At 52.6% G+C, this 13,385-nt stretch overlaps 6 protein-coding genes across 6 annotated transcripts; 3 read left to right on the top strand and 3 right to left on the bottom strand.

Moving 5' to 3' along the window:
* Positions 1 to 274: 274 nt before the first annotated feature.
* N7482_000572 (amidase) lies at positions 275 to 2,253 on the top strand (the record flags this gene model as incomplete). The annotated part of the gene is made up of 7 exons (XM_056682697.1): positions 275 to 538; positions 596 to 736; positions 794 to 1,064; positions 1,117 to 1,266; positions 1,319 to 1,473; positions 1,530 to 1,679; positions 1,741 to 2,253. 7 exons carry the CDS (start codon positions 275 to 277, stop codon positions 2,251 to 2,253), a joined length of 1,644 nt encoding a protein of 547 aa, XP_056546303.1.
* A 1,823-nt stretch (positions 2,254 to 4,076) lies between these two features.
* Positions 4,077 to 5,201, bottom strand: N7482_000573 (uncharacterized protein; the record flags this gene model as incomplete). Its single annotated transcript, XM_056682698.1, has 1 exon — positions 4,077 to 5,201. One exon carries the CDS (start codon positions 5,199 to 5,201, stop codon positions 4,077 to 4,079), a length of 1,125 nt encoding a protein of 374 aa, XP_056546304.1.
* Positions 5,202 to 6,343: 1,142 nt separating this feature from the next.
* Positions 6,344 to 7,053, bottom strand: N7482_000574 (protein SYS1; the record flags this gene model as incomplete). The annotated part of the gene is made up of 2 exons (XM_056682699.1): positions 6,344 to 6,722; positions 6,809 to 7,053. The coding sequence occupies 2 exons, from the start codon at positions 7,051 to 7,053 to the stop codon at positions 6,344 to 6,346; spliced, it is 624 nt and encodes a 207-aa protein (XP_056546305.1).
* Positions 7,054 to 7,539: 486 nt separating this feature from the next.
* N7482_000575 (cytochrome c oxidase subunit 6B family protein) lies at positions 7,540 to 8,018 on the top strand (the record flags this gene model as incomplete). Its single annotated transcript, XM_056682700.1, has 2 exons — positions 7,540 to 7,767; positions 7,896 to 8,018. The coding sequence occupies 2 exons, from the start codon at positions 7,540 to 7,542 to the stop codon at positions 8,016 to 8,018; spliced, it is 351 nt and encodes a 116-aa protein (XP_056546306.1).
* A 782-nt stretch (positions 8,019 to 8,800) lies between these two features.
* On the bottom strand, positions 8,801 to 11,748 carry N7482_000576 (putative RNA-binding protein (Nab3); the record flags this gene model as incomplete). The annotated part of the gene is made up of 6 exons (XM_056682701.1): positions 8,801 to 9,357; positions 9,431 to 9,651; positions 9,706 to 10,204; positions 10,263 to 10,442; positions 10,532 to 10,945; positions 10,986 to 11,748. The coding sequence occupies 6 exons, from the start codon at positions 11,746 to 11,748 to the stop codon at positions 8,801 to 8,803; spliced, it is 2,634 nt and encodes an 877-aa protein (XP_056546307.1).
* Positions 11,749 to 12,570: 822 nt separating this feature from the next.
* Positions 12,571 to 13,321, top strand: N7482_000577 (peptidyl-tRNA hydrolase domain protein; the record flags this gene model as incomplete). The annotated part of the gene is made up of 3 exons (XM_056682702.1): positions 12,571 to 12,827; positions 12,901 to 13,161; positions 13,231 to 13,321. The coding sequence occupies 3 exons, from the start codon at positions 12,571 to 12,573 to the stop codon at positions 13,319 to 13,321; spliced, it is 609 nt and encodes a 202-aa protein (XP_056546308.1).
* Positions 13,322 to 13,385: the final 64 nt, after the last annotated feature.

Raw genomic sequence — 13,385 nt, forward strand, 5'->3', positions numbered from 1 at the left:
GACCCCAACACTGATACGGGAATCCTCCTACCAAAATGCTCGGATAAGGAATGCGACAAGACATTACGAGGTAATTATCCCAAGTGCTACACATGAGACTGAGCCTTGGTAAATATTGCAAGCATAGATAGGACAAGCAGAAAGCGGGGCTGATCCCCGGATTTAAGAACCCCCTCTCGCCCGACTGTATTTGAGGATCTACCAGTGCCATTCAACACGCTTTTGCTGATACATCCTCCTACCACCATAGGAAAATAATATATCGAGGAACAGCATGGCTTCTACATGGGAAGAGCTAGCTGCGGACAAACGAGCCCGCATCAACAACTCAATCCCCGAGGAATGGAGGATCCAATCCCTCCCCGCGGGCGATTCGTCCTTTGATTACCCGGCGAAGTCGGGCTTGCTCTCCGATAAAGAGCTAAAGATCACGGAATCCAGCGCGACCGATTTAGTTCAGCAGCTGGCGAAGGGCGAGCTCAAGGCAGTCGACGTGACAATCGCCTTTTGTAAGAGAGCCGCACTGGCACATCAGCTGGTGAGAGAAAACTGTCTTCAGAGTCGATAAGCTCCTCGTGTCCTAATCTTACAACAGCTGAACTGTTGCCACGAGTTCTTTCCCGAAATGGCGATTGCCCAAGCCAAAGAACTTGATGAATACTTTGAGACACACAAAAAGCCGGTTGGACCACTCCATGGATTACCAATCTCGCTTAAGGATCAACTACGTGTAAAGGTGAATTAGGCTCGGAGTAGTTGTTTTGAGGTATTGTGCTGATGCGTTTACGATTAGGGTCTTGAAACATCAATGGGGTATGTCTCCTGGCTTGGAAAATACGACACGACCGAGTCGGTTCTCGTGACTCTTCTCCGAAAGGCCGGTGCCATTTTCTACACCAAGACCAGTGTGCCGCAGACACTCATGGTTTGCGAGACTGTGAACAATGTCATCGGAAGAACCCTGAACCCGCGAAACAAGAACTGGTCGTGCGGCGGGAGCTCGGGAGGCGAGGGTGCCATGGTTGGAATTCGTGGAGGTGTAATTGGAGTGGGAACTGACATTGGTACGTGTAATCACTGCTGATACACCAGAAAAGCTGACACATTCCGTCAAAGGTGGCTCGATTCGAATCCCTTCAGCCTTCAACTTTCTCTATGGAATTAGGCCGAGTCATGGTCGTATGCCCTACGCCAAAATGGCAAATAGTATGGAGGGCCAAGAGACTGTGCATAGTGTGGTTGGGCCAATTGCCCATTCGGCAGCAGGTGAGTGCACAGCGAAGCCAAGTAAAGTGTTCAACATTACTCATAATCGAAGATATCAGGTTGTTCCTTACATCGGTGCTGGCAGAGGAGCCGTGGAAGTATGACCCCAAAGTGATCCCTCTTCCTTGGAGATCTGCCGAGGAAGAATCTATCAAGTCGAAAATTCCGGGTGGTTTGACCCTCGGCTTTTACTCCTCCGATGGCGTGGTAAGTCCCACCCCAGTGATTAGATGTATTAATTAGCTGATAATCTCCCCTGAAAGGTTCTCCCTCATCCGCCCATTCTTCGAGGTGTCGAGACGGTCGTGTCAGCCTTGCAGCAAAATGGCCATACACTTCTTCCCTGGACTCCATACAAACACGACTTTGCGCATGAGCTTATCAATGATATATACGCCGCAGATGGCAACATCGTAAGAAAACATAAGAATCAGCGCCTTCGCCCGTGAACAATGACCTGACATTGTGATATAGGACGTGTCCAAGGACATCAATGCCTCTGGAGAGCCATCGATCCCCAACATCAAGGACCTCCTGAATCCAGACAAAGAACAGATCGGGATGAACGAACTGTGGGACACCCACCTCAAGAAATGGAACTATCAAAGCGAATACCTTGAGAAATGGCGGGAGCTCGAGGAGCAACAAGGCAAGGAAGTGGACGCTATTATTGCTCCAATCACAGCTACCGCAGCCATCCGTCACAACCAGTTCCGGTACTATGGCTATGCCTCGGCGATCAACTTGCTTGATTTTACCAGCGTTGTCGTCCCAGTCACCTTTGCAGACAAGAAACTGGATACCAAGAAAGAAGACTACCAGCCGCTGAGTGAATTGGACGCCAGTGTGCAAGCTGAGTACGACCCTGACGCGTATCATGGGGCCCCTGTGGCGGTGCAGGTTATTGGACGCAGACTGAGCGAAGAGCGCACTCTGGCTATCGCGGAAGAGATTGGAAGGCTTCTCGGTAATTCTGTGACGCCCTAAGCTAGGATGAAGCTGTTGTGAAGAGTATATTCCCTTTCAACAAACATCTTGTAAATTTGTCAGGTCATACTAGGTATGAATGATATTCGAGTTAATCAAAACTAACTATTGTTGGACGTTTTGAAATCCAGCATTTCAACAGTGTTTCCGGAAATCGCTGTCACCACCTGCACTCTTTCGTTGCTTCTCGACCCATAGTGCCCAAAAGTCTAAGTCAACGTTAGCATACACTCCACATCATCCCCGGTTTCCACAGTACAGGAGACCTTGGATCTTCAAATACCGGATTATTATACAAGCTCGGCCTGTGTTTCTTCCCTTGTCATAGCTGCCCAGCTGCTCCCTCAATGTCTCATATCCAACATTTCATTATTACCGCACCAGTGATTTACGGACTACACCACAACGCTAGATAAGGGTAAATTCGGCGCCGAAAACGCCTATCCTTGAAGCCATTTCAAGCGTATTATTTTTTTACTAGAATCTCAGTCATCGAACTCACACGTGATTTGTTTCGATCCACTATTTCCGTGTGCTCCCAGAGCAACCATGAGTGATCCTCAGGGATCACCTTTGCCATCTTGCGAATGTCAATGACCGCACCACCGCAAGATAGGATCATTCAAGTTCCACCAGCAAAGGAAATTCAAAAGGTGACGGATACCTAAGAGCCACCTATAGAAGCCTATTATTAATGTTCCGGCATCCTGAAGCGTTGTAATTAAGCTGGTTCTGGCCTCTTCCAATGCGTCGATGCCTCCAAAAGATGTAACGACCTCTATCCGCCTCGTTAATACTAGCAAGGCTTTGGTGAGCGGCATCGCACATACGTTAATGATCAAGCTAAAAGATTCAACTTTGTCACTGCTGCTCTCCCACCACATCCCTCCGCCGAGGCCCTTTGTCATGATATACTGTGCTTTTTGCTGGCTACTTGAGGTGTGTCAAAGCTGACCATCATACGCATAGCTGAGTCGTGGCTGTAGCTAGAAACTGTTTAATCCAAGTAGTTGACAACGGAACCTTCCAGTGGCAATGACTATCAGTCCCATACGCCGCGTTCCCAGCTGCCGCTCAGTTTCCTCCCAGTCATCTCAAATGCCACTGCATGTCGCTGCATAACACTGCACTAATAGCGCAAGAAAACGCGAATCTACGTGCACTGAATGGGGAAAACGCCAAAACGCAATCGGTCAATTAAGCATATACCCTGTGAAGGGGCCTAACAGTCGAAGAGGGTCTACAGCTAGCTTAGCCAGCTGAATCAACTGAGGTAGTATTGCATGCGCGGGGCGAATTGCCTATTTAGCCAGATCAGCCGGGTACTAGGGCTCCGCCGAGGTGTAGTGGGTGTAGGGAGATTGGCCACAGGATTAATTCATGTAATAATCGCTATATTTAACTTAATTAATGCGTTTTGGTTGAGAGGCCTCCGTTTAAAAAGTACTTTGCTTAGCCGGGCCGCTTGTGAATTACGTCATGCGCAGGGCGAATTGCTTAACACTAATCACAGCCCTGATCGCTGATACCGCGGGATGTAGCCCGCGGTCTATCACCACGCTCCGCAATACTATTATATAGCGGCCCTTAGGGACTTGTTTTTGAATGCTAACTAGCTTGATCGTGCCATTCTGTATACCATTCTTTCGCGTAACCTAGAGACCGAGAAGCTCATGTTCGGCTGTATGGTTGAACTTTGCCCACTTTAGTACATAAGAACAAGAGATATATTAATGCTGTTGTTTGTACGAATTGGACCAAAGAGACTCATATGAAACCTCGAACGGAACAGGAGTTCGCCGACAGCCCCTTTAAGAAGCACCTCATCGCCAGACCGGCTGGGACTGTCCATGTGTGATTGAACCGTTGTTCTGACCAACCTGGAAACCGCTATTGGAACCCGCAAATTCGATATGCATGCGTTCATGACGGCTATTATCATGGTGGTGATGATCGCCGGCCTTTAGGACGACAGTGATCTTTGTTTCCTGCTCAACCTGATTCGGCGCAAGGCGTTTTATTATGGCCTTGGCGTAGGCCGCGGCAACCATCGCTGCATAGCCTTGCCACTCTTTGCTCTTATGTGAGTCGGCATAATCGCAGATACCCCGGACGACAAGACAAGGGAAGTGATTAACCAGACCAGCGGCTTCCGTCTCAAAGCATAGCACATCATTGTGTGTCACAAACTGGTCTCTAATCTTGGCGTCCTCCATCAGTTTATCGGCAGATGCGATCAGACCGTAATGAATTATTGGCTCATCCTCTCTTTGAGAACGATCGCTTCGGATGACCAACGAAGACGAATCATCACCGCAGCTAATTGCGCAAGAAATATTCTGATTGTTGTGGTGGATAATATCGCTTTTATATAGTCGATCAGTTGTCAGGTCCGGGCGCCCATATGCTCTCCTTAGCCGAGTTTTCTCATTTAGGAGCTCGGTAACAGCTTCATGAATACCATTGCCATTAAAGTCGTATTGCGCAGCGAGCCCATTTACTACATTGCGCAGCACAACAGGCGCTTGATTGATGAACCCCGTAGGCTGGAAGCCTTTGCCTTGAATTGTCTTTCCAAAGTCATATTGTAGAACACCACTCTCACCGTTGCCGGGAGTACCGACGACGATATCTCCAAGGCGGATATCATGCTTCAAGCTTGGCGCGCCGCCGCCGATCCCAACCATGAGTGCAATGCGAATATTCGGGAAACTTTGGGTCATGACGGTAGCAACATTGGCTGCTGATGCTGTCCCGTATCCTCCCATGGGAAGCACGGCGATCACAACATTGTGGCTTCCCACTTTGCCAAAAGCGTAGTCATTTGGGTCCTGCGGTGGAAGATTGGAGGGGCGCTCGTGCATATCGTCCAGAAACGCTTGCGCGGCGACATATTCGCATTTTATGGCAGTAATCCAACCCACGCTGTACTCCTGGGTGGTTGACATTGTGGATATGCGACGAAACAATTATATAGTCCCCTCGTTAGGTATTTGGTGTTGGTGAATGGTACCAAATTGCCAATAGCGGGGTCAACGATGGGTATGAAGGGGAAAACAGATGGGTCGCCGAAGCGCCCTGCTCTGTTTTCCGTAGCGCGTGATTTCTAGTCACCTGATAGCGAGGCTGAATCCTTAGGCTATTTATATTTTAGACCTTAGTACCTCTTCTGTTGTCGTACTATGAAGCGGAGAGTAAGAAGACGCCATATCTGATCTATAGCCGACGCAACTTGTAATAAGACTACCTGGTATGTAATCGACACGAGTTCCCGACTATGATATGGTTAATTGGAAACTCGCTCAAGCTCGTAGTGGCTCGACTAAAGGAAGCGTTCCTAGGAACATGAGATCGATATAGATCGCTTAAGGGACTTCTTGTTCAAGGTGGCATTCAGGCCGAGATTATTTATATAGCACATTCTTTTCAGTCAAGGCTTCTAGCAGGGCACGAGATTATTTGCCCGATATTTGCAGTATATTATGGGGGAACAAGCCTAGCCCCAGACTTTGACAATAGAAGAAAAAGGGAAGTAGTGTTACACTAATGGCGCAATGAACCTTGGCGACAAACCTAGCTAAGTCTAGGCAGAAGGATAAGCGGGTCTCGCTTCTGTACAGTTGTGCAATTAGCACATAAAAGATATGAACGCAGCATTTCTGACCAAGATACAATGTCCATACAAACCCATCGAAAACTGGCAACTTGTTGCCGCCTCGGTTCATGCTAAATGTATGTCTCTAAGAGGTCGCTGCGACATCTGAGTTTGCGATACAAGCTGTGGAAGCAGAAGACACCAAGAATTATAGGTAATCGGTCCAAGTCATACAGGTGGAGGTCAAGCCCCCGGAGTAGATTATTGAAAAACTATATTCGACAAATGAAAATGAGTATCCATTCCCATCATCATCCGGGCAAACGCCATGTATACAGAAGCAACCGTGACAGGGTATACGAAGATGAGAACGATGCAGAAAAAGGTGCTCGGCAGGCTTGGGCATCATGACAGAAAAGAAATTACCCAAAATATAATAATCCAAAAGGGGAGGTGCCAGAAAGGAAGTTAAAAGGGAATTGGCTGTGTAGCAGTTTATACGGCGTGCTCGCCAGTCTTCATGTCATCCATTTCGTACTCGCCCACTCCAGCCTGGAGACTGCGCTCCCGGCCTCGGCCTCGGCCGAAACTGGACTCTTGTTGGCTATCCCCGGCGGGTTGTTGGGATGAAGAGGCTTGGCTGCTGCTTCCGAATCCGCCGAAGCTGATGGGCTTCAGCTCGCGATGTTGGCATGCCCACATACCAAGGAAAATCATCATGGCCGCGCTGGCGAACTGGAGTCCCCACCAAAGCAGGTTCGTAGGAAGAGCTCGGGTGTAGAGGGTGGTGGCGACAAGATGAAGGAAGTGAATCGTTAGGGCGAAATCGGGAACCAACTTAGAGCGAGACACGAAGATAAGAAGGAAAACCACGCTGCAGATATCCGGAGCAGCCACGGTTAGTTTCACAAGCAAAGTCTCGGGGCAGAGGCTCCCTTTCAAGTGTTGCAGGCAACGCACCTAATAATACAATTCAACATCCAAACCAAGCCTAGCATCCATCCGACTGTGGTATCACCTCGCAAGGAACTCCATCCGAAGACAAGGTTCAGCGAGAATGGAGTGCCATAGACAACCGTCGTGAACAGGATAAGCACCGTTGCGCAGGCATAGTAGGCAACCTGGAGCAGGAGGATCTTCCGGATGATTTTCAAAGGCGGGAGGTCAGATCGCGCCCCCGCTGGAAGGCGCCGGCGCCCGGGCATCAACAAGAAGGCCAGGGATACCCCCTCGATAGCCTGTGTTTATGAGGTCTGGTGGATGTGAGCGGTTCGCTCGAGTCGAGGCGAGGCGCCGAGTAGCCTAGGCGGCGGAGGGGACATGCGACGGTGGCCAGGAGTCGGGGTTCAGAGTGAAGTACACCAGAAGCAGCGCGTTGGTTGGAGTCCGATAGTAGTATGAGGCCCCGGGGGTCAGCCAGGGTGTCGATTGTTCAGATTTGTGATTCGTGAGGAAGTGGGAAAAAGGGAAGGGACGGCGTTGAGGCGGCTGCTGATCAACAGTCTTGGCACCGTCCAGCCCGCGGGAGCAACGACCAGCACCGCCGACGCCATCATCTCCCGCACTGCCACGAACCGCACGAATCACCACATCCCCAGTACTCTTCCTGGTCACCCGGCAGCGGTTATCTTCCCCCTGCTGTCTCACCGGTCCATTCTCTGTGTTTCGCGACCTCTCACACAAGCACGAACATGGGCTGGCTCCCTTGGTCTTCCGGCGGCGACTCCAACAAAGCCTCTGACGGCGGCCGCATCGCCCCGGACCGCACGAGTCGCGCGCGCTGCTGGGAGGGGAGAGATGCTTTCTTCGCTTGCATGGACCGCAATGACATTCTCGACGGAATCAAAGATGACAAGGCGGCGCGACAAAAATGCGCGAAGGAAATTGCGGAGTTTGAGGCGGCCTGTTCGTCGACTTGGGTACGTATCCGTGCGCTCTCATGAGCTCTCATTTGGTCTAACCTGACGCAATTTGTGACTCCCTTCTGCGATTTTCTTTCCCCGGTCTTTCCCCTCCAGCACTTCGTGCTAACCAGTTGGCTGTCTAGGTGAAATACTTCAAGGAAAAGCGCGTGATGGAATACAACCGGGACAAGACGATCGAGCGGATTAAGAAGGAAGATGCGGAGAAGGTGAAGGAACTGAAGTCGCAGGGCTGGAAGTCTAGCTAGACGGCTTCAGAGGGTGAATGGCAGGCGGCCTCTCTCTTTTTTGTACATTATGTACCATATCCCCTCTCACGTATTTCGACGAGCACTCCATTCAATGCTACCCTCAAAAAAAAAGCAGCATGGCGTTTAAGCGAAGGGTTTCTGGCTCTGTTAATTACTATTATTTTTTGCTTCGGAGAGTTAGAGAGCCGAATGTTGAGACCAAGCTTTGTTCGGTGCATGTTAGTAGATCATTGTATCTGTACGGTGAGGGCTGGCGAAGCCACGGATGGTATTCGCTAAAAGAATCGTACTGGCGCAGAGAAATCGGTCAGGAATGCGTAGTATTAAAGCACGATGCCCCATAGAGATAAGGCGAGTCATATTATATCCATCTGATGCAGCAAACAGGTAGCCCGAAGCTGATAGCAAGCAAAAACAAAGTTCGATACATGACATAGATGGGAGATAGGAAGGAAAAAGCGCCCCGACAACAACCTTGACCTAGACACCGTCGATCACCCTAGTATCTAGGATCTTGTTGCCCTCGAAAGTCCATGTGAGAAGAAATCAGATAAACGCCTGTAATTGCAGAGTCGCTGGGATGTAACTCCATCCATGGAATGGAGCCTAAAGGCAAGGGGGAGCGAAGTATGAGAAGAAGATAACACGCAGTAGCCATCGCAGTCCGATAAGACCTAGGAGCGAGAGAGAAACAAGCGCCAAGCTCCGAAATGTAAAAGCAGAGTCGAGAATCCGAACTAAAAACGTAAATGACGGAGAAGTGTACGAGAATCGTTAATTCATTGCTTCCATTTATTCAGTTGGTGCATGAGGTTCTGCACATTGGAACCAACTGGGGCCTGCCCCTGTGGTTGCTGGTTCCCTAGGCCTTTGGCCAGGAGAGAGAGCAAGTTCGGGTCGGTGATCATTGGGGGGTTTGGAGGCTGGAGATTAAAGGATGGGTGAGGAAGTGGTTGTTGTGGATTGACCGACATGGGAGGGCGAGCCACATTAGCCAACAGACTGGCCAGATCGGCGGGTGGTGGGGGATTGGGGGACGAGAAAGGTGATTGGGCGGCCGAGACGGCTTGGGGCTGGGGGCCTGGCCGTTGTTGGAGAGCTGACAGCAGAGACTGGAGGCCAGGACCATCCAGGGTGCTGATGAGGTTGGCGATGTTTGGCGGGTTCGAGAGAGCGGGCATGCTGGGTATGCTTGGCTGGGGTATCGGTACGGGATGCATCGGGGGCACACCGAAGGCCGGGTTGGGGGCGAATGAGGGAGCCGGACCGCGTTGCATAGCCTGGGCTTGGTGGAACATGACCTCCGCCGCAATATTGGGATCAACCTCGGGGTAGTCTTCGGGAACCAAATGAGCACAATGTCTATCATAGGGAGAGAGAACTAGATCAAGGAAGGGAGGGTTGCGCACCACTGAAGCGGACATTGTCTGGGCCCGCGCTTCGATCGAAAATCTGCAGAGGAATCTTGCGGGAGAACTGGTTGGGTCGAGACAGCCGCACGACTGCCAGAACGCCTTCGACAAATTGGCGATGGACGGCGGCGCCAAGAGGGATGCGAGGGCCAAGCACCAACACATCTACCCGCAGGCCACGGTTGCGAAAGGCATTCTCCACATGGAGAATGTAGTTCCTATATGAGAGGTCAGGGGTGGGATTACCAAGCACTCCAGTTGCCCACACTCACCGATCAACTTCTTCCAAAACCAGGATCTGCACCTCCGGCACGTCTCGTGGTGCCCGGCGAGGTACTGGGAGGTCTGCCTCCCCGTCATTATTGCCTCGGGGTCTCGGGCTAGGGCTCCGATACCGCCGATCTCGTGCGTAGGGGGAACGAGGAGAGCGTGGTGATCGAGAGCGTCTGCGCTCGCGGCGATCAAATCGTTCCGGCGTCCTATCCCTCGATCGGTAACCATCCCGAGCCCGAAAAGGTCGGGGCGAAGGGGATCGAGGAGGGCGGTAGTCATCACGCCTGCGGTGGGAGGGCTCATCACGGAAATCACTGAATGGGAGCCGGCTGGACTCATGCGGTCGATCATACCGCTCGCCTGGAGCACGCGCGTTGCCGCGTGCAGGAGCAGTCCGGCTGAACTCGGGCGATCTGGAACGACGGGGCGGGGCAGCGCGAGATGCCTCCGCGGGGCCAGGTCGGGCTGTCGATCTTTGTGGCTTCGAAATCTCGAGGTCTGGGAATGATTAGCAAGATCACCCACGCTATCCGATAAGCTGATTCCGGACACTCACGGATCTTTCTGCCTCGCACCAACGCGCCCTGTTCTGTCTGTAGCGCCGCGTGGCACGCACTCGCTTCCAGAAATTGGATAAACCCATATGCCTGCTTGATGGAGATCTGCGCTAATTTGCCGTACTTGTGGAAAATGTGGAACATGTCTCGTTTGGTCACTCGTTCGGTGGGAAGATTTCCTGAAAGAAATGAACACCGAAGTCAGATAGGCTGGTCCAAGATTGGGGGGGTAAAGCAAAGATGGACATGGGGCATGAGTGATACGTACCGACAAACAGCCTGGACCCCATGGGGAACCGATCCCAGAGACCTTCTGTCACGTAGATTCTCTCATCGTGGAGGAACTCATCGTACTTTTTTTGCACTTCCGGGCCCCAGGGGGAATCATCGTCGGCAACTTTACCAGTTCGCATTGGCTGCTTATCGAGACGGCCCTTCTTGGACGTGGCAATGCCCTCCTGGGCGCCCTGCGACTCGCCGCCCGATGAAGCAGTGTGCTGCTGGAAACTTGCCATGGGCGGCGGGGGGAGGTTGCCAACGCCGGACTCGGTACCGGGGGCGACCGAGGGTATGGACGCGGAGGTATTTTGATGGGCATTGTTACTTGACTGCGTTGCATAGGCGGAGGGAGTAGGGTTGGGGGGGGAGGGTTTGATGATAGGCGATATCATCCAGGGCGTAGCTGGGGTTGGGGGGGATGGAGGGGTCTTGGAGAGAAGGACGGGCAGGAAGGTTCGCGGACTGGGCATCCAGCGCGGATGGGATACCGGGTTGGAGAGACTCGTCAGAAGCTGCTTGGTGGAAGGACGAGCCTTCCGTGGCGTGGGCGGTGTTGGTGGTTGCCGCAGTGGCAGAGGCAGAGGGGTGAGAGAGGTTGTCCAACAGGGTCTGGAAGTTGACCCCGGCAGCACCAGATCCCGTATCACCCTGTTCATCATCTATGCGCTCGGGCAACCTCGAGGATGGGATCGAGTGGCCGGCATTGTCTACCTCGCTTGCCGGGCCATAGCCCTGGGAGACCGGGAGAACCGGGGGCGCATAGGAGTGACTGGGATGTGAGACGGCGAAGTTGGGATTCATGCTGTTCATGTTCATGCTGTTCATGCTGTTCATGTGGCCCGCCTGCTGCTCCATCCCTGCAGGATTGGAAGGGTAGAAATCTGCTGCCGAAGCAGGCATATCATTCACGACAGGCTGTTCATTCGGCGCGCGCTGCAAGCTACCAGTGTCCCTGCGCAGTCCCGAACCTAGATCCTGGCCCTCCCGAGGAGCCTTCAACCATCCATCTTGTGCCTGTAGCGTCTGAAGGAGTTCCTGAGAATATTCTGAGAGTTGATAGGTGGAAGTGTCGTTGAAGATGGGGTCCATTTGATTCTCCAGGACCGGGATATTGGCTGGCTCCGGGATATGCAGCGGGCGCGGGCTTTCCGGAGTCAGTGTCTTTCCGCGGAAGTGAAGAGCTTCATCAGGGGGACTGGGCGTCATGTAGAGAGCGAGGAGGTGGGCGTTTCATCTACAACGAGCGGTGAAGAAAAGGGGGGGTGGGGGGAGGAGAGTGGTTGTGGTGGTGGAAGTCGCGGAAGTCGAAGATGGAGGCGGCAGAGGGTCAGATTGTGAATTTTGCAATCGCAAGCTAAGGTGGGGCGATGAGAAAAAGACCGGGCCCGCTGTGAAGGGCGGTAAGGGTCCCAGACCGGGCAGAGACGAGCAACCACGAAAAAGGGAGAGATGTCAGAGCAGAGGTCATAAGAAAATTAAAATCGGATATCAGAACTGACTCGCAAGGTCAAAGGATCAGGAGTGCGCTGGTTACTACATGGACCAAGTACGGCGCTGTACGGAGTACATGCAGGGCACTCTGGACAAGGAAGGCCGGGAGCACATCCGGCCTCCCTCCCACTGCCTCCCACCAGGCTAGACGAAAGAACCAGCTAGGGGTAGCAGCTCCACCGTAACTCTGCAACTAGCTGTTTCCGCCAATTAGATGACCACGGGCAGCAGCATGGTTATCCCAAGCTCCCCCACTGTGACCGGAGAGCAGAGATGAAAGGAGGGGCAGTGCTTGTTTCCTGGCCGCTTCGTCTATCGCGTATACCTACGAACACCCCTCCCAAGTGGCAGCCCGGGAGAACAGCCTGGGCACGTGGAGAGGCTGGGGCACCAAGACCGGCCAGACCGAACAAGGTCGGAGAACCTCCTTTCCGCGGCGACTTGGGAATTTTAATTAGTCAGGGCAACTCCACCACGAACTTCTTCGACTCTTCCAGTTCCCTCATCCGGAGGAATCATCCTCGCTGGACAGCGCCAATGCCGCTCCGATCGCGGTGTTGCGCGTTTCGCTCGTGGAGCAGAGCGCCATTCTCCACGTCCTTCCCATCTGCTTCACCCGTTCCGTTCGGCGGGTGCACAAGGTCCGCTTCCTCGGGGTCATCTGACCCTCCAGACCTTGAGCTAGCGAGGGCGTGGCTGAACGCCTTCGAGTCGGGCGTCAAGACGATTCCCCGCCATGTCGGCCAGATCTCCTTTAGCCGTTCAAGCGGCCCCGGTGGTCAGAACGTGAACAAGTCGGTGCAAATCTGATCCGACGGCCCCGAAACTCTACAGAGCTCCGAGCTAACCGTGAGAGGTGAACACCAGAGTCAATTCCAAAGCCACGTTGAAAGTGCCCCTAGCCGCGCTGCTGCCTCTCGTGCCGCGTCTACTACATCCGGAGTTGCGCGCCTCTCGCTACGCCACCGACCGGTCCCAGGCGCTGGTGATTCAGTCGGACGAGTCCCGGCAGCAGGCGAGCAATGTAGACGCGTGCTATGCAAAGCTTCACCAGCTGCTGGCCAGCTCGGCAAAAGCAGTCATCCCTGGGGAGACGTCCCGAGAACAGAAAGATCGCGTGAGCAAATTGTAGGCCCACCACTCTTTAATTAGCAGCTTCACCCATGGTATCGGTATTTCCTAACCAACCGTTTACAGACAGCGTGCCCAAAATGAGGCCCGACTCAAGTCGAAGAAGTTTCACAGCAGCAAAAAGAGCAATCGGCAGGGGAGCAAATACGATGATTGATGGGACCTCTTCACCAATAAAATGAAGCTAAAATTATAGCACACATACCACCTAAGAATTATCT

The sequence above is a fragment of the Penicillium canariense genome (assembly GCF_028826845.1).
Source record: "Penicillium canariense strain IBT 26290 chromosome Unknown utg000001l_segment0_segment0, whole genome shotgun sequence".
Lineage (NCBI taxonomy): Eukaryota > Fungi > Ascomycota > Eurotiomycetes > Eurotiales > Aspergillaceae > Penicillium > Penicillium canariense.